Below are 24,900 nucleotides of genomic sequence, written 5' to 3' on the forward strand. Positions count from 1 at the left end.
TGGTCCACTCCACACAATTATTTTTTCCTTGTATGTGATGAAAGTGGGCAACCCCCAGAGGCTATAGTGGCAATCAGAACCCAAGATTTGTTGGATCATGTGTACTATAGGTGGCCTCGGTCGACATATAGGCCGACAATCGACCGATATATTGGTTGACTATCGACCAATAGTCGACCGACAGTCAACCAACAGTCGACCGATAGTCGACCGATATATAGACCGATAGTCGACCAATGCATCACCTGATATGTACACATTTATCAGTCGACTGTCGGCCGATAGATTGGTCGACTATCGGTCAACAATCGACCGACTATCGATCGATAGTTGACCGATAGTTGACCGATAGTCGACCTATAGACTCGGTCAATAGTCGACCGACATATCAGCCGATGTATCAGCCGATATGTCGACCGAGGCCACCTATAGTACACATGATCCGATTTGTTTGATATTCCCCATGGGTGCTCTCAGCAATATAAGGTTGAATACATAAAGCAAAGTTCTGAGCCAAGTGCTATTTAGATATGCAAGTTTAGACTGAAGTACCCAACTGCAGGGCAGGGACTTGTCTGGATGTATGTGTTGGTTACTTATAGTATTACAAAGTGGGTTTATATATTAAGCTGAATTCTACAAACAATCTGGTTAGTTCTTACTTATGATCTATTTGAGGACAGATGCCTGGATGATGTCAAAATTGATAGCATTTTGGTTTTTAATCAAAAATTATAAAACAAATAGATTCCATGTTGCCTTGGGTCTGTACAGTAACAGATTGCATGCAGAATTGCAATAAGAAGCATGTATACAATAATAAATCTGTTAGAAGGCTGAAATTAAAATTACATGATTGTATAATGTAACACTCACATCACTCAGTTCATGATCCATCCATTGCTGCTGTTTCTCTACTCTTGTTAAATATGGTTTTCCCTTTCTATCCTCTCCCTGTCTTGTCTAAAAGCAGGGAGAAAAACAAAAAAGTTCTTTGAGAATGCCCACATTATAAATGATTCATATAAATCGAAGTATGTTGAAAAAATCAGGCAGCAACAAAACGTATGTCAAATTGGCTGATCATTTCTATATAATAACCTACAAGATAAGAAAGGAAAACATGCAATACTTTGTTCTGCACTAAGCAAAAAAATATTTGAATGATCATGAAAAACATAGCCTCCATTTAGTTTGAAAATTTGCCAGGAGATCTTGCCTTTGAAAAATTATCTGTTCCTTGAGGCTCAAAGTTTTCCTTTGGATTTGATCTCCAAAAAGTGTTACATTTTTGCAAGAGATAATGTCTACAAGCAAAAACCTGAGGATATCCTGGCACCAACTGAAGGCTATAAAACATATATTTCTAAGAAACATAAAGTTACCACCCTTCAGTGGAAAAAATAATAATTACAAAAGCATGTATTTAAACAACAAAACAACAACAACAACTACATAACACATGATCATTTCACCAAACCAAGAAAAAATAGCTTTTTGGAAAATAACAGCTACCAAGAGAAAATAAAAAAATTTATGTTATATTAATTTCTGAAATATTAAAGAGCACTTAATTCATTTTGATCGAACAAACATTCTTACTGCAAGTGGCCTGTAAGGCTTTGGTGGAGGAGTAGGTTGGGCTCTACCAAAAGAGAACTTGCTGGAGACTGTGCTTGTATCTATTGGATGCTTTATGTCTGCTGCAATATTGCGTCTGAGGCTAAGTACATTAAGACTACAAAAAACATAAGATTAAAAATGATCAATTAGACACATCACCATGCAATATCCTAAGTGGATTGCACACATGTGCAAAGAAGAAAATGTAAGAAAATGTAAGAAAATGTAAGGTCTTATTAGCATTGCCAATGAGACAATTCTTCTGACAAAAGATTGCAACCTGTTGGGGATCATGACCTAACAGGGAAAGTGGGCCAAACTAGAGTTTACCAGGCTTATCAACAGATCACTTGGCCTGCCTCAAAGGTAATTATTGTCACCTACACTGTACTGTGCACTCTTTTCCCATGGTTCAGGGACAGCACTTTTTGGGATGGAGGTTTGGTTTAAACTTCCCTAAGCTAGGTTTTAAACAATTACTAGAGTTCACTCAAATCTCCATGCAAAGTATCTTTTGATGCAGTAAATGGTTTGAACCCAGGGGTAACAAGTAATAGTGTAGTTTGATCATCCAGGTAAGTGAGAAGGACTGTTGTTGGTATAGTTGTGACTGATGATTTGACAACCTGAAATAAAATCTTCTAGAAATCTCCAGACTGCTGCTGACTTGCATACTGCAGAACTTTCCAGAACATTTCATCAAGTCATGCATATTTATTATATAATACTACTAAAATAGTTCTTGTGTAAGCTTCTGGAATGTTCCAGAACACTTCATGAATATATATATATATATATATATATATATATATATAAAGACTCACTTATGTAGTAGTAAGAGTGGTTGTTGCTGTTGGAGTGATGACTGTTTTGAAAGCTATACAGAGAGAGAGTTACTGCAGAAGATTCCTCATTTCAAGGAACTTTGGAGACAGCAGTGAGGTTGTGTCGGTGGTGAGCAAGGATATAGACTTTGGTGGGCTTAATCAAGTTTATTAACAATAAGTATAGTACTACTTTTAGGAGTCACTCCTTAATTGTAAGAACATTACTTGCTGTTTAATAAAGTAGTTGAGTTTGTCGGATTGTAGTGTTGTTCTGTTGGTTAGCTTAGTCTGGTTTGTATAAATTGATTGGTCAGTTTTGCTGTGATGTTATTGGCTATAAGACTCAAGTAGCATAGGTCAGTCATGATTGGTCAGTCTCGATCTGACTAAGTAAAGTTAGGTTGTTCTATTAGGTTCATTTGTAATGTTAATGTTGTCAATGAGTCATTTGTATGGTGCCAGTAGTGGTTGACACCTGTTGAGGAGAGTCTGTTTGAAGTTAATAAACCAGCTTTCCAGAGTAAGTCATTAAAAGTAGTTGGTGCTGTAGGTTAGGCATTGCACAGAGTCCCAGTCAATAGTGTGGTTCGTAAGTTGAACAGTCAACTGACAAAAACTATTCACTTGACTACAATGATGACTTTCGCTCAGATTGTAAAAATGTCAGTCACCACTACTGACAACAATCCTTCTCAGGGCTACACTCACCCAGATGATCAAACTACACTATTACATCTTTTGATGGTTACAAAGACAAAAGCAAACAGCATTTGTTATCCAAAGTTTCCTCCCAGGCTTCATTAAGTGCAGTGCCTACATTTTTAGTTCTCTATCACTATGCAGTCACACCTGCAAAGTGTTAATTTGTACTGCTTTCAGGTTTACATAATACACTTCCCCTTATCTATTATCATTATTACAAACACCTTTTTTTATGAATATGATCATTTCTACCACTATAGGCCAACATCACTCCTAACTGAACATCTTAGCCTTAGAAGGGTATAATATAGTGCTACAAAAGGTTTAACTGCAGAAAGCAACAAAGACACAAGATCCACACACCTTTTATTTGCCTCCAAAGCCAGTTGAGTTTTGAGACGACTGAGATTTGCAGGACAGCTGAATACACCTCTCTGGTGAAGCTCTTTAAAGAAGAGAAAGATTTATTTGCACTAGACCCTTTGAATTTCTTAGAATTAAAAGTTGATGTAGTGACACACTGCTTATTTCTTCATTAATAGTTTTAGGAACCTCCTTAAATGCCAGCTTTTAAAAAAAAGATATATATCAGCTGCTGAACAATACCAAAGTCAGTGAAAGATAAAAAAGGAAAGTCATTATTCACTTTACCTAATTTTTTTAAAAATCCATATAGATATATCTTGATTGGTTGTTAACTACTATCTCTTAAAGGGAAGATATTGCAACCAAAGCAGTAGTTGTCTACAAGTCATGCACATGCACTACATTTCTTCACAGATGCACAGAAACATGAAAATTGTTTTCAAAACCTTCAGGAAAATCTAAAAAAAACCATCTACCCAATCTCCTGCCATTTTTAAACACATCTGCCTATGTTTTAACTTACTCTGGGCTTTGTCTAAATATTTGGCAAAGAGTCCTTGAACAACAACCACAATCTCAATTGTAAGGCGTCTGTTGATGGAACAAAGCAAAAACTATAGACAATAAATATTGCATAATAGAAAGACCAATTAGTTTTGACTTTAACTTATTGTGCAGCTAACTTTCTTGAATAAAGAAAAATATTAATTGGTGTTCTTGCTCCAAAGACAATGGTGTATGAACATGGTGATATGCCTTATCTCTGATCTTTGATTACACTGAGCATGGGAGTCCTTAAGGAAAAAAGTCTTATCTGTACTTAAGGTATCTGTCATACAAGTATCCATGGACATGTCGCCTCACATTTGTTGCCTCTTGACAGACACACATGTACACATGTACTTGCTCAACAAATGGCGGATACTTTACCAACACTGAGCTGACAATTACCTGACACTTTACTGACACTGAGCCAACACTTGGTCAGCTGTTGTTACCACATGTGATCTTCTTTACTTAAATTTCAACTCATCCATTCTTGACTTTTATGCCAGCAACATTCATCTATGTCAAATACTTTTTTTTCAGCTTCTTTTTGTTTCTCATCATGGCTGTGTTGTAGGTCAAATATTACTTTGCATTTGCTCATGCTTGTTCAGACCTCAAGTTAAGTTAAATTTGTAATCAAGTTATATTCCTCACTCTATCGCAAAGACGTTAGAGACTCTTCTTTCCTGTCCCCTTTGGTAAGGAAAGGGCTGTGAGACAGCTGCTATTTCAGCAAAACAACAATTAACAACACACAAATAGCACCAACAGTGGAACAGTACAACACTTATGTTGCCAACTGTTTATTGCAACCTAACAGCCAACTTGAAGGCCGGGTATTGACCAACTGTTGACCAATTATGGGTCATGTGGACCGAGTATCGGCCAATGTATCAACCTCCTTCATGCACTTGACTGACAGGTGCCAGCACTCATTATTATACTGCTGCAGGGCGAGCATTTCCCTGCCTGCAGGAAGATTTGAGATGAGTCAAGGTGAGGTGTGCCTTAGTTCTGGCACTAACAATGAGCTCTACCAGACCTCTTGCTGGCTTCCATTACTCAAGAACTCAAAATTTCTTGCATGAAAGGAAATGCTCATATTACAGCAGTAGGCTATTTTTTTACCTCTGCAATTCTCTGTTCTGTTGTCCTGTCTAATAACCAAAAGGGGAAAAGCCAAGTGAGAATAAAAACATATATAATTTTTAAATAATACCTTGTTTGAATCGAAATTTTTTCAACAGCCTTGTGACATGGCATTTGTTCACTTTAACAAAACTTTATTATACATGAATGTACATGTGCATTAAAGGCTCATTGATCGATTTGTCAATTTTGTTTTCATGCATTATAGTGTTCAAGGATAATACTTTCAATGAAAAACAAAATCAAATTATCTGTATTGATTAGCAATACCAAGAATGGATCTGGAGGGCCTCTTTGTACATCTTGCCAGATGCTGTTTAATTCATTCATGAGTATTCCAATCTAAAGGAAAATGTACATGTGCAATGAGCATCTTACATGGTGTAACCATTGGCGGTAGAGAGTTGTCAAAAAATCTGGTTTATATACTCACCAAAATATAAAAAACTTTTCATGGGATAAATAGAAGTATCCACAAAATAGTATTTAGCAAGGTTCGTACTGGTATATTGAAAAATTAAACTTGCGACTTTGATGCCATTTTTTCTCTCTCTATCCCATTCTCTTAGAGCCATATCCAACTAAGACTTATCAATCAATTAAATCAAGAAATTGATCAAAACATCAAGTTGAATACTGCATTTTTGCAACTGAGGCAAAATGTTGCCATGGTGTATTTTTGCTTGTAATGAAATCAAAATTCTCTAAGAACAAAATTGATGATTACTTTTTTTAATCACAAAGGTGCTTTGACTCTTACACAAATTCACAGTTCATGGATTTTTCAAAGCCAAATTTGCCTACACAACCATGTAGCTGCAAACCCATTCACACCATCTTTCTTAGGTAACTGCAACTTTACCTCTACAAGTATTGTATCCCAGAAAATAAACACAGTGATGGAGATTGAAAGGAAAACAAAACCAACAGTTTCCCATGAGACCACATATTACATGTAATGGTCTAATTAATGCATACACAGACCAGGGGTGATTATCCTTAGTCTTGACATTAAAAAGCACAAATTCTCTCTGGACATCAGTGGGATGCATACCTGTTCCCTTTACAAATCTATGCACACATACTTGAAAATTAGAAATAAGCAAATTGGTGTACATACCAATTGGTGCTGGTCACTAACAGACAGTCCAGCAATTCCCTCCTTTGGTGTGAGTCTGGGATGAACTAGTTTTGCCAAAGCACTGAATGATGATGGTGGCCATTTAACTGCATCCTATCCATGTAAAAAAACCTCTGATTACAAACTTTGTTTCACTCAACTTGAGTCAAACCTTCAATCAACAAGAATAATTGTCCTCAGAAAGCACCTGTTTTCAAATAGTATCTGTTAAAATATCCTTGTTGAATGATCAAGGTTTACATCACATCATATTTACTACACATTACATACAAGTGAGTGCAGAAGACATTCAAGGTGCTATACCAACTCTGTTAATTGTACTGTACAAACATCCATTATGTTATGTACCTCAATTGGTGTTAGTGGTCTTTCAACTTCAGGATTCTCATTTCCAATATCTTTCAGAGATGAAAGAAGGTATCACAAAGTTAATATAATTTCAGTGTACAGCTGATTATCACAAGAATTATTTCAAAACATACTCGAAGGTTTTCCTTAAAAATTTAAAAGTAAAAGGGGGGGGGGAGGCGGTAATAACCATTTGTTTTTTTTACACAGAGAAGAACAGACGAAAGAAAAATATTTTCAATGTCCAGGACTCGGAAAATCCACCTTCCAGAGCAGATAGATCTCCCAGGTGGAGAGAAACATTCTTTGCTTGACTTAAACTGCAAAGCCAAACGTTCAAAGCAATGTAATTTAAATGAAACAATGCAAAAAAACGCAACGTTAGTTTGTGTAAACTAAACGTATGACATACAAGTATCTGCAATCACATTCAAACAAAGCCGTCCCCTACCTGCTCCATCTTCTGGTTCAAATAGACTTAAAGGTCCCACAAGATTCGTAAACTTCATGTGAAATTCCCTCTGTTTATGGAAACACAATATAAGGAACTAAGCTAAACAACCTTGTCTCTACTAGTATCAAGTTAAGTAAAACGTTTTAAAAGGAGGTAGGGGCCTTGTAAACGTATGAATGATAACATGCATTAAACAAAATTTAAAACTTACGGAACTGAATGGTGGCCTCTCCAGTTGATAGAGTCTATCTTTTTTAGACATTTTGATGTTATGACTTTTTACCCATTTTAGAAAGTTCCAAAATGGCGCATCATACCTCACTATGGCAACACGAGTAGTAGGGCTGATAGGGAGAGTTTCACCTGAGGAGGGTAGAGTGGAGTTCTAATATATCGTCACCTACAGCATTGCTGAAGTAGACACTGGTGCGCCTGACAAGAGAAGAAACAGCTGGAGAGTATCATTATTATTCGATGGTATAAAAGGTACAGAATACAAGGATGCTGCTCCGTGGTTTCAGAACTCAGCTTTGAATAGAATTTCCCTAAGTATTTACACTTTCCGGACGCAAAACAACGCAGGCGCAATGACATCATATCTCTAAAAGGTTATAATGGAGGACAACATCGGCTGAGGCAGCAATTCTCTCTTTTCACGATTTGTTGGACTTGTGCCCACGATGACTTCTTTTCAAAAGACATTTCGCAAAAGTGGAAGTCGTATGTATTTTTTTTGTTCTCCCTTTGAATGTCCTCGCAAAGAATTCGAAAGACAACAGTAAATTTGTGATGTTCTGTTTTCGACCTTGTGCAACAGTATAGAAATAGGCGTCAATTTTAGAAAAATGCTTGCCGTTCTACCCTAAGATCTACCATATACTTGTAGAGTTCCTTCTAAAATTGAATTTTACATGGTATTTTTTAGACATATGAGCATCAAAGAATGATGCTATTGAACATTAACTCCTGCAATAAACTCATCTTTAGATCATGCAGAATTTCACTCTTTGCAAGGAGTCGAGGTCAAAATTGGAGAGAAGTTCAGACCACCGAAAAAGGTAAATAGGGTTGCTGTTACCTCTCGATATATTTCCTTTTTCTTACGTCAGCCTTTAAGGCTGGTAATCGTGTAAGCAAGCTATCAACATTACATGATTTGAAATGGTTTGAACCCGTGATTATCAGCAGATCATTCAAGTACATTTCGATCGTCCTGAAAGGTAGGTTTAGTTATCCTAAATAAAACGCAGCAATTACAGACGAAATTTTAATATATGTTACTTCGTTTGAGTTATGATTTAGCATTAGAAAACTTTTTCCGTGTTTAGCCTCATTTAAAGACAAAGGTGGTCCGCAGGAGTTATGCGAACCTGAGATGCAGTTGAAGATTTGCATTGCTTTTGAGGATTCTTTCAATCCCCTGGGGCTTCATCTTTATGGAAAAATTCTTTGTTAAATATCTCTCAAAAAGTTGTGTAAATCTAAAATGGCACAATGGTATGTGCACACATCACCCAGATGCTCTAATCAACTGGTGAAAGTATGTCAAGTATCTCAGTTGATTTATAATGTGTGGTTTAACTTCAGGTAACATTACCTGTTGGATGGCAGCAAAGAGATCCCTCAGCTGTCCTAAGCTTAACAGTAAGTGGTTAAGATACATAAAGAAGTTTTGCTGATGTTATGTGTTAGAATATATCCTACAATTGAAACCTACGTACAGTTACAGACAAATTCTTTGGTGAACTGCAGTAGAATGACCTGTGTATTCATAGAGCATGTGTTGGAAACCTGAAGGTGTACACAAACTATGTTTTTGTGCAGGGAAAAGAGGAGAGGTTAAACTCATACATAAACATTAACTAGAAGAAGTGTTTTCTGTATTGTATCTCTTTGGTTTCTGCTTAATACATATTTTTCTTTGCTTTTTTTTTTCTTTTAGTATGACTTCAGTCTTGAAAAAGATGTCATTTCTAAAGCAGATGCCTTAAAGGCCTCTACAAAAACAGAGGTGCAATCCTCACCTGAAGCTCATCTGGAAAGTTCTTCTTCAGATGCTCCTCCTGGTCAAAATGTAGTCTTTTCAAATTTCGGAAGTGAAATTCTTCAACCTGTGGTTGCTCCTGGATTAGGACATAAAAAAAGTGATAGCTTTGGGGGAAAAGGAAAAAATTCATTTGACTTGGCAGATTTTGAGGGTGACACATCAACACCATTTGAACTTGTGGAATTGCAAACAATAAATGATATGGATGAACTAAAAAATGTTCTTCAACCTGACATGATAAGGCCAGCTACCTCTTTGGAAAATCCATCCAGCTCTCATGCTGATAATAAACTAAATACCTCTACAAGTACTTCAGCTACTACCGTCAGTGTTTCTCCTTCTCATAACTCACTAATTGATATTACGGGAACAAATTCTTTCAATAAACCTTCACCTGTCACTAAACTTTCAGATGCAATAACCTCAACCAATGTCAACGAAGCGGGTGCATTGCTAGTTGACTTCGGAGATTCAAAGACGTCTTCAAGTACTCATCAAGTTTCGGCTGTAAATAGTGACTCAGTCACCACTACTTCTTCTTGTAACACAAGACTTTTTCCTGAGAACAGGCCAATCTCCAGGGGGGCAGTGTTACCCCCAATTGGGCACAGTTTTTCCTCAGCAGGTTCTCAACAACTGCAAGGACAAACCCATTCTCAAATTTCAACACATGCTAATGAGAGTAGAGATTCATTCCAGGGTGGAATTTATAGTTTTCCAAAAACTCCTCCATTGCAAGGGCAACAAGCAATTGCAATAGGTCAAGATGCTAGAACACAATTCAGACAGAACAGCCCTCCCTCAACTGTTTCTAGTTTAAGGGAACCAGAGTGGAAAGTCCCAGAATCCCCTGAACTTCAAGTGAGTAACCTTAATAATTTGGTTTTGTTGACCGAGTAGATAATGAAAAGTTGCCACTGTTAAGAGTTTCTAAAGCAGAAATTTCAAGCATCAGCCCTACATCAGAGTGAAATATTCACCATTTTCTCCTACATGGGAATAAAGCTTGAAAAATCAGCCGTAGAAACTCTGTACATTGGCCAAGTTACATTTATCAACTCAGTTGATAAAAACAATTTTTCTTGTCATACCTCCCTTCAATGCATCACCAGAGTTTCTTTAGAGACTTACCCCTTTAATCATTTGAAAAAATAACATTCTTAATAAAGTTACTCTTATTAGCAGGTTCATTGAATAAACAGCAATCAGCGTCACTTCCCCATTGTTTATCATCAAGCCCCTTGTAGGCTTACCATACACTCATCAAAATGAGTCCTTGAAATATAGGCTTGCCACACAAATTGGAGAGTTTATTCATCATACTGTTAGCTGTAGCTACTCTCAAGGAATTGCTTGGTTACTCTAATAGTCCAACATGAATACATCCAAGTTTTTGAAGTGAAAGGACCTAAGGATAAAGACACATAGATCTTAACTAAACTCATAAAGCTCTCAGGAGAAAGGCCTGTGAGAGGAAGGGAGGCTGTAGGCTCACAAAGCAACATTAAACAGCCTTGTACTACAATAAAGAATAACAGTTGATTTTATTAGACATGTTTCCTTTGAGGATGGAAAGTACACATTGCATATATACAACCTGTGCAATGTAGATACATGCAGTACTTTTTAGACTTTCCTCACAGAGGCTTTTCAAAGACAATAAAACAAATTATTCCCACTCACTTCCAGTCCAGTCAGTTCCATGTTTAAGGCTAAGACCTTTAGCTTAATGTTGTTTTACTTCTTTTAATGGAAAATGTTTCCTAAGAAGTGATGGGAAAAACACAATTTTGTACTTGAACATTTTAGCATGAATTTGTAACTCAGAGAAATTGCAAAAATCATTGATTACTCTGGATACTAGATGTAGATTTTGTTTTGGCTATTGCCAGTCATCAACTTAAATACAAACTGTTGTTTTACAATTCATTTGTTATCTTTTACATTATCTGCACACGTGGTTGTTGTATAAGGCTCTTTCAATTTGTAATAATTCCAAAACATCACAAGCAGACATTGATTTTTTTGATACATTCAATAACCTTCAGTATCTCACATGAAGTGTAATTTTTTTTGTATAGAATCCTGGAGTGTGTGGGCATTATCCTTCTCCATTGCCTCCAATTGGAAAGCTAGATCAAGGGCAAAGGATTGGTAAAGTTTGTGAAGATAGGTCCTCTTTACCAGATCCATGGCCTGTTTTAGAAGAGTCAGAAAAAGCATTTGTCAAAAATATTGCAAGCATGGGTTTCCCTCAGGCACGTGTTAGTAGGGCTGTGCAGAGACTAGGGATGAAAGACAGTGAGGTAATGTGTTCAAGCACCTTTTCCTTGGCCATGGTGTTACCTCTGTTTTTCACCATGTATACCAGGCCAGGAGAGTAGTTACTTTGATAACAATTGAAGGGGCCAGGATACCAAGAGAATTTAATCCTGTGTCACCAAGAGCATTTGAACCTGTGCAGCAGGGAGGGTTTTAAGTTAAAATACATGCACATAGTTTTTCATAGTTTTCTATGTTTGTCTTAAAGTTGTAGGAATGACTTCTTCTTTTTGAGATTTGCCCAGACAAAGAGAAAGAACAGAACATGGATAGAGGCATTATTTAAATTATAAAGTTTTAACTTTCACCTCTGCCATTAAGAAGTATCTTGAACTTATGAAATTGAAAAACATGGTAAAAATTTGATTATGCACATGTATGCTGGCATTGAGAGTCTCACTTAGCAACCAGTTTACTTAGCAAGGCAGTTTACCAGGAGGCGATAAGCTCCACGTCTCTTTTATCCATCTCTTGATGATCACTTCAAACTTTGTGGAGCTACAAAAAAAGGACTAGCTAGGGTTCCGAGTTGTTTTCAAAATGGCCGGGTCAATAGTCAAATTTGATACATTTGAGTTTTTTTTATTATTATTATTGGATAGGTTATTCTTTGTAATCTTAAAGTGTGGTAAGAAGTAAACTTTTATAATTGCACTTTTATGGCAGGGAAAATCATATACTTTCTGTAATAAACTCTCCATATTTCTCCTTTTTAACCATGAATCATGGGCACAATTAGCACTTATTATATTGTAATTGAAAGGATAAAAATAAAAGTTCCAGGTTCCAAACAAATTGCCAAAAATGCTAATTCCTGGTTAAGTAGATTGTATGTTAATCCAAAACTGGGGATGAATTGTCAGTTTTAACATTCCACTGTTGAATTTACAGGTCATGGAATTCCTATTGGCTGTAAATGATTTGATTGAAAAGAAATATCCTCCAGACACTGTTGAAGTTGCCCTCATATATAATAACAATGAGAAAGCCAAGGTACTCAAAGTGTACAGTTTGCACTCTGTCTTTTACTAGTATTACAGGTGAACAAAGGTATTGTGTGAATAGCTTATACCAGCTGAGGAAGGATTAGTTTTCAACTTATACATAAGCCACCTTGAGTGTTGGTCAGAATTTTGCCTTGTGCTGATGTACAAGTCAAGCCCTGTTTAAGATGACAGGGTGATTTTCAATCCAAAAATACATGCCAGCTTTTGTCTGAGTTGAATGTGTGAGATTCTCCTCAGATTGCTAGAAATGTTTAACCCTTTAACTCCCAAGATTTCATTAATAATTCTCTTTACTGTCTGCCATTTAATTCGTGTGATGTTAGTTTGGAGAATTTGGAATTGGATCAATCAATAATCCCCTAATTAACATTTTTCTTTATTCTCATTACTTGTCTGCTTGATATTGTACTGATGTATGAGAAGAAATTTTGTCTATGTCACTAGTGGGACTTAAAGAGTTAAGAGAACTTGATCATATCTGAAAATGTTCCAAGAATGTTCCAAATATTTCAAACATGTTCTGACTACATACCATAGTTGTCTTTGGGAGTTAATAAAAACAGTCTCCAATGACCTTCCTTTCATTACCAAAGGTTTAAGCTTATGAATAGTAATTTGCATAGACTAATCTTCTATGGTCTAATTCATATATACACACTGGTTACACTACACATTTTAAGCAGTTTTTGAATTAGGGCTGTGGTAGCTTGAGTTTTTCTTCTAAGGGAGTGAAAATAGCTGTCAGGTATGAACTTGCAGAAGACAAAGGTTTTGTTTTGCAAGTGTAAGAATCACGCAAAAGTTTTGTGGGCTGGTGGTATACCAACACATGTTTTAACTCATGTACATTGTACATGTGGTCTCCAGTTATGGGCACATGTAGAGAAAGAGGTTCAATCATGAAAAATACACCCTTTGCTGAGGGTTGAAAAGGCTTTAAGTCCTCTCCTCCTTTTATTCATGTGCATGGGGCAGAAGATTGGATTCACATATTTTTTCAGGAGATTAAGACCTTGAGGTTAAAAATTATAGACAAAACATTCTTTCTTGGTAATCATGTGTTCATGTAACTACTTACTTGGCAATCAAACTCCTTTATGCTTGCAGGCAGCTGAATTTCTTGAACTGGTGAAGAAATATAAAGACTTTGGCTTTAAGGAAGATAACATACTGAACTGCCTGCAAGCTGCTAATAATGATGAAGAAAAAGCTTTGGAATATCTTTGTAGTCTTGGGTCCACATAACAGGAAACAATTTCACTGAAAGTCAAGTTTGATGTAAGATATGAGTCAATTATTAGTTTTATTTAAAATTTAATGCAGCGTTGACTGTTGTGTTCAGTTTTGTACAGTATAATCTCAATACATATAGTTATTCACTTTATGTCTGATTTTGCAATAATTATGAAAGCAAAGGACAAAAGCTGTGGCCCAATTCTTTAAAAGGAAGGTAATGCTGTCCAACAGATAAATTGCTTTCCCGCTGGAAAGTGTCAGCAAAAGCTTCTGTGCTATCCACTGGATAGGGATTTACCCAGTGGATAGAGTTATCCACCCTTCAAACAACCAAGCCCTGATTGCTTTGTTGGTTCTCATTTGGCCAATGGTTAGCTTATAATTGGCTGATGGCTGACTGTCACTCAACTGAAGAATTGTTGCAGTGTCCAGCCATGGTCTTGGCTAAGTAAAAAACCCAACTGTTAGTTGGTTGACTATTGCTTGACTGATTAATGACAAATTAGCAAATCATGTGTTGATTCACGAAGCCTGTAATACACATTATCACTAGCCTGTCCATCTGTCAGGTGATTGATAAACATTCAAATACAATATTATTGTATATTTTCTCCTAGTTGAAGGCAATAGTAACATATGAGGTTTTTTTCCTTTAAGGTTCCCTTGCAGGAGTGGTCAACAGACTATAGCTGAGGAGGAACACCCCTGCAATAGCTAAATTCTTTAAGAACTAACTCTTAATACTGAATACTGAAAACCAATGACCCTGTTGTCTCTTGGAATTAGTGACGTATGCCAGATCAATTAAATTTATGCGAATCTTTCAAAAGTGGATCGTTATAGCGGTAAAATATGTAAATGCTGTTGGTTGTGATTGTCAGGCATGTTGTCAGGCATTAAAGTTGGTTTTGATATAATCGTAGAATCGTGCCTTTTCGATCAATGTCGAAACATAGATTGGAATAAAACTGCATTCTAACTATCTTCGAATTAAACAGTTGACAACTATTTAATCATTGATTTGTGTGAACAGTGTCAAGATGGCCTATAGCTAACGATAGAAAAATATTAATTTTCTCAACACAGTGCACATATGTAGAAATATCAAGGTCCACTCATTTTGTAGAACTGTGAGTTAAGGTAGACTTCGTTTTCATGTAAACAGTCCTGAAGTGTTGTTGCTTATGTCAATTTGATTCCAGCCTAAAAGCTGTTTGGAAATTTTTGACATGTTTGTTGGTTGGTTTGAGCTACTAAATTTTATATTAACCAATGGGACACATCACCAGGATTGTTTATAATTTTTTTCTGTAATGGCTCACAACAACAAGTACCAATAATCTGGTGACAGTTTTTATAAGTGCCTGTGTTATTTAATGCTTACGAAGACGCTTATTGTGAACAGGAAAGCAAAGCAAGTATGAGCGTTGCAGGTTGGGGACTGCTCCCCATCCATTCACACTAATTGCAGCTTTTACTTAAATTCTCTCTCTTACGTTAAGTTTTGTATGTTAAAAGATCGAGAAGAATATATAAGTAAATAATAACTAATAACCTAATAATTACAGTGGTTTTATTTTTTCCTAGTGTAGATGATTCACTTTTTATTTACAAATAATGAACAATGCAAAGGGTGTAGTCGTAAAACTTGCTCAGAAGGCGTTTAGTTCAATGTGTTCACCCTTTTTCCTAAAAAAAGTTCCTCAAATTAGAATTTATGGTTACGGAATTAAAAAAGGAACAAAGTGTAATAAAAGATGGGAGTAATGAAGCGTTATTTTCCGTATCCTAACTGGCGGCGTTTGGTGGCGACGTTGACAGCGGCCTACCGCAAGTCTCTACGCTTTGGCGATCATGGCAGATGGTTTCGATCGTGTCCTTACTGAATATATGAAATAAATTTACTGTAAGATAGGAATTTCATATCCTACTGATATATTTGTCTTAAGATGCTTCCGTTCAGGCCGACGAGTGAATGCAACGGTTACAGGAGTATGATAAACGCAGTACTTTGAGTGTAAAAATAAAGTCCGCGCTTAAAAATAGCAGTGCAGTGTTTCTTTCCCTTCATTCTCCATCGAAGCTAATCTTTCAAGACTTCAGATTAAAATTGACTACCCTAAATAAAAGACGAGGGGAATTTAACAGTACACCGAGATCCACTTATTCCCAAAGTAGAGTGAGCTTGGGGGTAATTGGAGTTGCTGATTATGGACGAAAATCTTCGCCGGGGATTTGGAAAATGTTGTCAGCAACTATTACTTCCTCTTAATGCTCGTATGTTCCAAAATTATGGCTTAACAGAATTCGTTAGGTTGATTCCAATCGATCCTTGAAAAAAAGAGGAGTACAACTCGAAGGGTGAGTCTTGTGCCTGTTCATCAGGGTGTAGCAATCTAGGTAATTAAAGCTTAGCTTGGCTGAAACGTGTTGTATCCACTAAACACTTCTTCTCAAACTGTTTTTTATATAATTCAGATGTCAGTCATTGTATCGTTTTCTTGTGGAAGTAAAGAGCATTGCAAAGCAAGGAATGAATTGATGATGGAGGATTACGACACACTAACCTCCAATGTCAAGTTAAAGGTTTTGAAAAGAAAAATGAAAAATGCATATTTGTACATATATATTTTTCTCTATATACATTATCTGTAAGAATTTGTTCAGATATTTATGACAAAATTGTTCTTTGAATAACAAGTAAAACGTACTTTCCAAACTGATAAATTTCCGTATAAACACTGTAAGCACCATATCAATTTACAATGAATTTGACGATTTGTGGGATTGATCTTTTAAGAGTATTAAAAATTGGTATTACTATATCATGAATACTTTAACGAGTTTAGGTCAGTTTCAATTTTTAGGCGGAAAGGATTCAGTTTCACTCACTAATGAAAGCCTAGTTGACTGAACTCTTTCAGTCGGGCTCTGGATGTATCAATCTCCGGCACCCCCCGGCTGAGGTTTATATCTCTCTAAGTAAAGGAAGAACAATTTTCGACGATCATGTGGGGGAAATGAAAAGTTTCCAACCTCAGCACCGAACTTAATAGGAGATCAAAGCCAGGAGGTCAAAGAGTAGTGGTCTACCCCAAACAATTGGATGTATAGATGATGTTTCTCCTCTAAAACCTCATGGCGTGCAACTCTGTGTTGACTGTTTATCGCCACCATATATTTATTAATCAACTTGTGAAGCCCTCAAAACTTGGGTTGAAAATCCTAAAAAGAAGGATCAATTGTAATTATTACTTATCAGGGAATGTGTCACTATTTCGCCAACACCTCGTCGAACAACGACAAGGGACTCGTAAAACTTCGATTTTCCCCAAAATGTGCGTTTGTCAGTAATAGATGTTCCTGATCGATAAACAATATTTTGGAAGCTCTTTTAGGATAACAGTACCGGAAGAGTCAAAATAGTAAGCTCACTGAAATGACTGAATGACACAAAGCAACCGTTCAAAATAGTTCAATTTGGACGATCAAATCTATTGAATACAAACATCTATTCCATTACGACGAAAGGCTTTCAGTCAAAATAAACACCTAAGTGAAACGCTAAGCCCTTCCGCGGAAAATGATCAGACATAGCGGGAGAAAATACTACCAAAGATAAAATTATGTTTTTGTCTCATGGTATGAAAGATTCTTGGATCTCAGAGGCCAATTAGAAGGTTCATTTCAACTCTTTTGACATAAACTTTAAAACAGTGCCTTGTTTGAGAAAGAGTTTATAAAACAAAAAGCTAAAGAATAGGTACGGTACACTGGCGGTGTAGTTCAACAATAATAACTTAAGCTTTTTAATCCGGAGAAGAAGCAAAGTTCGTCAGCGGCATTATATTTTCCATCATTTGGCTAAAATAATTGGAGGGAAAGAGGAAGCAGTGAAGAGTCAGATGTATGGTCTTTCACTCCAACTTTCCTTTTTTGGCGGCTTTTCGAGAAACAGAAACGATGAGTTCCACGTTTATTCTTGGTTGTAAAGTAAAATTCCGCTGGCGATATAAATGCAAATCAGAATCCTTCAAAATAGCCTCACGGGTTTCCTCTATATTTCACCGACATTAATTCATTTACTAGAAACAATTGATAGTCATTTTAGGTGTATGGAAACATAAGAATGTTTTTTTGCAAAGAATTTCCTCATTTTTTTATGCTATTGTCAAAACGCACACAGGAAGCTTTCTGGAACAGCAGAAAGGTATCAAAGAATTTATCTCTAAATCTAGGTTTCTTGTCATATAAAGACTGTGAAATGTTGTTTACAGAATTCACTAAATCAGAAAGCTAGTTTAGCTCGTTAATTTCCATGCAATTATTAATTAATTGTTGGACCGTCTGTCACACGACCACAATACACGTAAATTCTCGCAAGGGAATCATGTTATCAAAAATCAACATAAACACTTTATATATTCTTCTTGGCTCGTAGAATTTGGAAACTGTTCTTAGTTGATTAACCCTTGGGCAAAAAGAAAGTTCTTGGAAATTGCTTGGAAAACAACCAATAACGGATATCAGTTTTGCATTTATTGACATTTACCGACGCTGATAAAATATTGCGTTTTCACCGCTTGTTGTGTATTTATCATCTGTGTCGAGATCTCGGTTTCTCAAGAATGCACAGGTCTTTGGAAAAAGTCCTTCTATGCCTGCTGTTTTGCCTTAATTTTGTAGGTAAGCCAGTAACTTTAATTTTTTTAAAGCGTTTGCGATGTTCCATTTCAGTGAAATAAGCACATAAACATACGGTTTAGCTTAGCTGTTTGAAAGATCTGTAACCCTAATGTATCGATGTTTTTGTGAAAGAATTTCTGTAAAATGTAGCTTTTGTGTCTTGGTATTCGAATGTGAAGTTTATGGTTGTTTTACATATAAAAACTGAAAAACGAGAGGCAATCAAACCCTGACCTATCTGCCTTACAGAGACCAAAAGAACTGTAATAATACCCATTTATATGTGGTGACAAAATTTACTGGTGTTCCATTTTACTATGTAGATGAAAGCTATTGAGATCTTTGTCCAGCGGGAATTTGACAAGGTGAAAAAAAAAAAAAAAAAAAAGAAAGACACTGTTACATTAAGTTAGCACTTGATTGTTGGGTGATCTAACTTTATTTCAAAAATATTGTACGGTGTTAATTTTTTATAACTTGCGACTGGTATTCCTATATAATCCGGAATTTACAGATTGTTGGTAAAATACTTATCCTTTTCTTGGCAGATGGGAGCAAACAACATTACGATGACTTGGAAAGACTCCAAAACGACTTATTCGCAAACTACAGTACAAACATCATTCCACAAAAAGAGAAGACAACTGCAGTAAAAGTAAAGTTTGATATAGCTCTCAATCAAATCATTGACTTGGTAAGTTTTTCAGTGTCCCTTAATTACGCAAACCTAATCTACAAAACCCGTATGGCTTAGTGTATGTCTTTTAACATGTTAGTTGAGGTTTCAGGGGTGCTAAAATTAGGTTTCTAAGACAGAACTGACGTTAGTCGCGTACATTTATCTCAGAAGAAATGCACCATTAATTTTATGTTTGTGGCCCGATAGATTTTAATTAAATTACACGAATCGGGGAGGACATCGAGCAAAGTTTCTTCCTTCACAAATTGGGATGAAAAAAGCGTCAGTTTTAAACAATGCTCTTGGGAGATAGCTGGTCATAATTTCACAGTTCCAAAATAATACACCATGACAAAGACCCAAAGGACAAAACAAAAGAGAATATAGTCTGTGCCTCATTTACTGTTTCCCAGCCAGTTTTATGACTGCGGTGCAAGTACGCTTTAATAATTCATAGTTATCATACGTCCTGTGGCTGTTGGGAAAGTAGCCTGAAGATAATTACTCATATGAGACCTGCTGGGCCGTGGGACTTCCAATCTTGATTTCAAAGTGTATGTTGGTGAACTTTGGCGTATTCCTGATGCTCAGCTTGGCGGCGTTTAAGTAAAGTGTTTCGCTTATAAATTTCTCAGTAATCATTGCATGTTGAACATTCTTGGCTGGCTGTATATTTTTTCATGGAAAATTTATATATTTACTGAGTTTAAGGCTAAGTGGGTCATCCATTTCTGTCAGATGTTCAGTTGATAAACAAGAACGGATGGCGCATGAGATACTGCATTTAATATAACCGTCACTGGTAGAGATAAGAGTAATGAATAAAAACCGAAGGAAGAGAACATTTTCTCCTTTTCTTTGTAACACAGAGCTGCGACTGTCTTGTCGTTTTATGGATGTAATGAACATTTATAGCGGCATGTTTTATCTTCAGACTTTGCAAATGGTTCAAGTCGTTTATACAAAACTTTTTTAGATACCCCTGTGCGAAACTGATGTGATCAATATCGAATTGAAGTGTATAGCCCAATACTGAAGAAAATCACAGATGAATTGTCATTTGTTAAGACAAGCTATTCTTTTCAGAGAGGAAAACGTTATAAGGAATCAAAAAAAAAAACCCATGTTTCAAGGGATTTGTCCACATAATTTTCCTGATATGTCATATTTCTTGCCCGTGTGAAAAGATGTTGTCTCTGCACTTGTCTTAGGCAATTTATCCATCCCAACCTCCGCAACAGGAACCTAGGTGAGAACTTAATTGGACACCTTAGAATGGGGCATCTATACAAGGAAATTAGTCGAAAATGGTAAAACACCTTATAATGTTTTCCAAAAAAATTCTGTTCTTATAAATGTTCTACGGTAACAAAGTCTAATGACGTCACGGAAAAGTTTCTGGTTAGGGATGGAGGGGAATGAAGTCGGTATTTCTTGGGAACTCACACTACCTTTTGAGACCATTCTCCATTAAGGTTCATCTGAATGCTAATTTCTTTCATATCGTGACTACAATGCCTCAGCAAAAAATATACAGTTTGGGCAGTTTTTGGCATATTTCTTAGTTATAATTGTCTTTACTGAGCTAAAAAACTGAGCTGTCGCAAAGTTGTCCTCATAAAACTTTCAAAGGTTATCAAAGTTAGCTTACAAGACATATATGGTGCTCAAAACAACTGGCACAAAAGTTTTTGAGATGTGAGGTTAAGTAACTTTGCAATCGAGAAAATCAAGAATCACTGTTTTTGCTCATTTTCATTTGACTTAAAAAGAATTCAAACACAGGTGACTGGAAGCAGCTTTCACAACACTTCTCAACGTTACAACTTACAGCGTGCATGTGAAGTGTCTGTTACTGGTGTCCATTGCTCTGACATGATAATTTCTGAAAAGGCTGTCTTTTAGTGTTAATCAAATTTCATTGCATGAAAGCTAAGATATGTTAGGAGGTACGTCACAGATAAAAGCAATCAGATGTTGGTCAAATGTTTCAGCTAGGTTTAAAGTGCTCTTTCCCAAAACTTGAGTGCTCTAGCCCCGGGCTCTATAGCTATTTTATTTAAAATCAGTCATTACGCGTACGTTCGAACTTCAAGATAAGAAAAACTTCACATCAGTTCTAACGTAGCTAATGCCTTATATCAAGCCCAGGAGTTTTCATCAGTTTGATTCATGTGCAATTTCTTATTTTTGGATTACATCTGTGTAACGATGTTCTCATGATTTCTGGAGACCTGAAGACACTTTGGCGTTGCGTTCGTACCTTAGACACTCTCTCAGTACAATCAACAGCAGAAGTGTTGTGTTGAAATTAAAATTTGTGTATTCTGTATATTCCCTCATAATATCACGCCTTGCTTTGACGAAGAATTTTGCGCTGTTCAAATACAAATGTTCTAACTGCCTGAAAGCGTTTCACAGGATGAAAATATCAGGTCTTGATTGTTAAAACATTGAATTATTCATAGGGGAGGAAACAATTTTTCTTTCCTTCTTCTATAAATGATTTTTTTTGTGTTCTGATATCTTACAGGATGAAAGATTGCAAACCATGACTACCATTGTGTGGGTGAGACTGGTACGAATAAATTACAGTCCACGACATAGAAAAGTCACTACGCTTATGAAACGGAAATACGATTCGTCTTGAAAACTTAGTGATGTTTGAGAAAATATTTTACCTAGCTTATTAAAACCGTTAGCAATATGACGTTACTTTGAGGCAAGGCAACCGCATCACTAATTTTTCTTTGTTTTTTCACTGGACAAACAGGATGGTTATATTTATTGTGTGAAATATGTAAGATATGTGTTCTTCTTGAGATTGTTTGGAAAATTGGAAACGAACCACTGGCTTAAAAATGTGTGAAGTCTCATGTACCAGTTTCCTTTTTGTATCATTTTCTCTTCAGTATTGGAGCGACTTCAGATTAAAGTGGAACAGCTCTACGTATGGAGGAATTAAGTCTTTTGTCACTTCTTCAAAGAAAGTCTGGCTTCCAGATATCACCCTGTACAACAAGTGAGTGTTGTCAGTTTGTTTTATTTGATAATTACCTTTCAGAGGATGGTCGTTCTACTCAATGGCAGTGTTGTCTAGTATCGAACAAGGATTACAGGTCGTGAAACGAAGTTAGCGCGATGCAAGTAAAAAGCAAGCATGCTATAATTTTACCTAGAATATCTTAATGGATGACCGAAATCACACTCATATTTTTTATATTGACGTATTTCTGAATTTTCTAAAAACAACCGGGGAGTAACTTAAATTTTCGTTTAGATTTGTCAAACTCACTCACTCAAGTTATATATATTTATGGAAGTTGAGAATTAAGGCAATTGATTGCAGAAACGAACTATTTTTTTTTTCAATTCTGTGTATAGCGCAAACGACAATTACGACAAAGAAAAAGAGGAATATTATGGTCTCACAATAAATTCCAATGGTAACATAGGCTGGTTCTATCCGACAATATTTAAAAGTTCCTGCACTATTGACGTCACTTATTTTCCCTTTGATGATCAGGTGAGTAGGTATATGCCTAACTCGATTGAGTTATCAATGCCTTTAATTTTGTTCTCATAGAGAAGCCGCATATGGTGATGAGTTTGAATGACTCTAGTTTCTTGGATGCTTGGTGAACCTCCTAGGTTGTCTAGGTACATCCAAGACTTATCATGATGTGAACTCAGTACTTAGCACCTTGTGATTAGTTTTTTCTTTTGATGTTCATCCTTAGTCTGTAATTGAACAGACACATGAAACCTAAAAAGGACAACGATGCCAAGAAAGCTAAAAAAAAAATGCAAGCTAATGCATTCATGAGCTTATGGACAAATATCAGACCTTTGGACCGACAAACTTTAACAATAATATATTCCAAATTTCTTGTTAGAAATGCATCCTCAAGTTTGGCTCTTGGTCATATCACGGCCTGAGTTTGGACATATTCCACACTGGACCAGGTGACATAGAGGCTTTCACAGATAATGGCGAATGGGTTCTAGTCGCTATGCCTGTAACCAAGTTCATTACCAAATATCGGTGTTGTCCAGAGCCTTATCCATTCATTACCTACAATGTTGTAATTCGTCGTCGAACTATGTATTACATCCTGAATTTCTTAACACCTTGCGTGCTCATGTCAGCCTTAACAATCTTGGGTTTTTTCCTTCCCGTGGAGTCTGGCGAGAGGATGAACGTGGGTGTGACGGTACTGCTGTCGCTAACTGTAATACTTCTTTTGTTAGCCGAGGAGCTTCCAGCCACGTCGGAGGTAGTACCTCTTATTTCACGTTACTACACTATTACAATGATTAACGTTTTCATCTCGATTGTTTTCACGTGCGTTGTCCTCACGTTCCACCACCATGCACCGACCCCTCTGCCAGCCTGGGTACGACTCTTTATTTGTCAATGGTGCGCAAACGCACTACGGGTGAAGAGAAACAGCAATATAAACGAATCGTGCCTCCCGGCAAGAAGGTTCTTTAAAAATCGCAGCATGAGGAGACACTCACTTGGGGAGAGGCTTTACAGCGAGGAAAACGCAGAGAATGCTACGACAAATCCATTTAGTGACGCAAACCATTCACAGCCACCCGGGTCAGCATCGACTACATCAATCCAACTAAAGAAACTCGACGATAGAAATCCAAATTTGCGGAGGCGAACAAATCAAGTTTCAAAAAAGTCTGAAGCTTTGGACGTTCTTGTACAAAGGACTAAGAAAGACGACGAGAAAGAAAGACATGTCGAAGAATGGCACTTTGCTGCCAAGGTACTTAATAGATTGTTCATGTGGATTGTTCTGTTCCTAGTTGTATTCAACTGTCTCAGTGTTTTATTTTCGGCTCCGAGTGAGAATCTCAGCTAGAATCGATTAATATTTGTTAATAAGGGAAAGTTCGCATTTAAAAGGGCTTAAATGTTAACAGAGGGTTCGTATGTAGTGAATGGATATCTGGAGACCTCGATCCCTACGCCGCGTAGTTCAATTGTTCCATTCCATGCGCGCTCAGCAGCTCGCCAGGAGAATTGAATTTAGGAATAATAGCTGGTATGACGTGTGGTATGGTAGACGTATGGAACTTGCTTCCCCAAAAAAAAATGATACGGATTGTCCAGAAATATTATAGAATGATTATCTATTCCTGGATAAGGTGATAAAATATCTAAATAAGATTAAATGAGAAGAAACCGAGAATCTATTGATAAATTCTACAACAATGACACGGAAGAATAGTTTTAACAATCGAATGAAACGCGGAAAGAGAAAATATGCCCCGCCAGAAAATAGCAATATAATTAAAAGAGATGAGTCATTCATAAGTGACAGCTGCATGAAAATAAAACATACATAAAGTCACTCTTAATGCCAGTTTTTTTATTGTTCTGGCGGTACGCACTGATGACCAACAGGCTATTGAGCAACAACACTCTCTTGGACCCTGCGGAAATATGAGCTTTCTTCCATGAAGTAGTCCTTCCAAAATGTTGCATTGCAGGACAAACCAAATGTAATAAACATGGAATAAAACAAGTAAGGCTTTAATAATATGGGTAATAAAACGTTATCACGGATAACAATTCATGATCATTCTGAACTCCAGTAAAGATAATTATACGGAGACGTGGTTGTTTCAACTTTGATGTAAACCCCACATTGTAAAATAGTGTTTGAACATTCATTTTCCAATGCATGATAAAAAAAATAAACCAGCTTTGCTTGGGGCTTTAAAGTTATATAAGAAATATCAATAT

At 36.5% G+C, this 24,900-nt stretch overlaps 3 protein-coding genes across 5 annotated transcripts in view; 2 read left to right on the forward strand and 1 right to left on the reverse strand.

Moving 5' to 3' along the window:
- The window catches only part of LOC131773088 (coiled-coil domain-containing protein 87), a 26,197-nt gene extending 18,508 nt beyond the window's left edge, over nucleotides 1–7,689 (reverse strand). Inside the window, exons 1-10 of one of the 2 annotated variants that reach the window (XM_059089054.2) lie at nucleotides 7,477–7,689; nucleotides 7,157–7,226; nucleotides 6,706–6,755; nucleotides 6,337–6,450; nucleotides 5,487–5,558; nucleotides 5,196–5,224; nucleotides 4,042–4,109; nucleotides 3,516–3,597; nucleotides 1,603–1,738; nucleotides 877–963 (exon numbers count right to left, since the gene is read on the reverse strand). In XM_059089054.2, the coding sequence (XP_058945037.2) occupies nucleotides 877–963; nucleotides 1,603–1,738; nucleotides 3,516–3,597; nucleotides 4,042–4,109; nucleotides 5,196–5,224; nucleotides 5,487–5,558; nucleotides 6,337–6,450; nucleotides 6,706–6,755; nucleotides 7,157–7,214 (696 nt within the window). In that variant the 5' untranslated portion in view covers nucleotides 7,215–7,226; nucleotides 7,477–7,689. Of the gene's footprint in view, nucleotides 1–876; nucleotides 964–1,602; nucleotides 1,739–3,515; nucleotides 3,598–4,041; nucleotides 4,110–5,195; nucleotides 5,225–5,486; nucleotides 5,559–6,336; nucleotides 6,451–6,705; nucleotides 6,756–7,156; nucleotides 7,227–7,370 lie in introns of both variants that reach the window. The other variant, XM_059089053.2, reaches the window with a different exon arrangement.
- LOC131773089 (ubiquitin-associated protein 1-like) lies at nucleotides 7,577–15,548 on the forward strand. The gene is made up of 8 exons (XM_059089055.2): nucleotides 7,577–7,879; nucleotides 8,147–8,217; nucleotides 8,747–8,803; nucleotides 9,102–10,067; nucleotides 11,288–11,512; nucleotides 12,420–12,521; nucleotides 13,643–13,813; nucleotides 14,429–15,548. The coding sequence occupies exons 1-7, from the start codon at nucleotides 7,840–7,842 to the stop codon at nucleotides 13,778–13,780; spliced, it is 1,599 nt and encodes a 532-aa protein (XP_058945038.2). The 5' UTR covers nucleotides 7,577–7,839; the 3' UTR covers nucleotides 13,781–13,813; nucleotides 14,429–15,548.
- Nucleotides 15,549–18,159: 2,611 nt separating this feature from the next.
- Nucleotides 18,160–24,899, forward strand: LOC131773143 (neuronal acetylcholine receptor subunit alpha-7). Of its 2 annotated transcripts, XM_059089120.2 has the most exons (6): nucleotides 18,160–18,457; nucleotides 19,006–19,151; nucleotides 21,670–21,714; nucleotides 22,049–22,158; nucleotides 22,521–22,662; nucleotides 23,033–24,899. In XM_059089120.2, exons 1-6 carry the CDS (start codon nucleotides 18,400–18,402, stop codon nucleotides 24,011–24,013), a joined length of 1,482 nt encoding a protein of 493 aa, XP_058945103.1. In that variant the 5' UTR covers nucleotides 18,160–18,399; the 3' UTR covers nucleotides 24,014–24,899. The 2 variants fall into 2 exon arrangements, with proteins under 2 accessions (XP_058945103.1, XP_058945104.1); XM_059089121.2 differs by lacking the exon at nucleotides 21,670–21,714.
- Nucleotide 24,900: the final 1 nt, after the last annotated feature.

Source organism: Pocillopora verrucosa, chromosome 4 (assembly GCF_036669915.1).
Source record: "Pocillopora verrucosa isolate sample1 chromosome 4, ASM3666991v2, whole genome shotgun sequence".
NCBI classification, from domain to species: Eukaryota; Metazoa; Cnidaria; class Anthozoa; order Scleractinia; family Pocilloporidae; genus Pocillopora; species Pocillopora verrucosa.

Bases quoted from the DNA above. Each gene is read 5' to 3' on its own strand.
- LOC131773089 (XM_059089055.2), top strand. From the start codon at position 7,840: ATGACTTCTTTTCAAAAGACATTTCGCAAAAGTGGAAGTC. The intron at 8,804-9,101 runs GTAAGTGGTTAA...TTTTTCTTTTAG, and splicing joins CAGCTGTCCTAAGCTTAACA to TATGACTTCAGTCTTGAAAA. The intron at 12,522-13,642 runs GTACTCAAAGTG...TTATGCTTGCAG, and splicing joins ATAACAATGAGAAAGCCAAG to GCAGCTGAATTTCTTGAACT.
- LOC131773143 (XM_059089120.2), top strand. From the start codon at position 18,400: ATGCACAGGTCTTTGGAAAAAGTCCTTCTATGCCTGCTGTTTTGCCTT. The intron at 19,152-21,669 runs GTAAGTTTTTCA...GATATCTTACAG, and splicing joins TCAATCAAATCATTGACTTG to GATGAAAGATTGCAAACCAT. The intron at 22,663-23,032 runs GTGAGTAGGTAT...ATTTCTTGTTAG, and splicing joins ATTTTCCCTTTGATGATCAG to AAATGCATCCTCAAGTTTGG.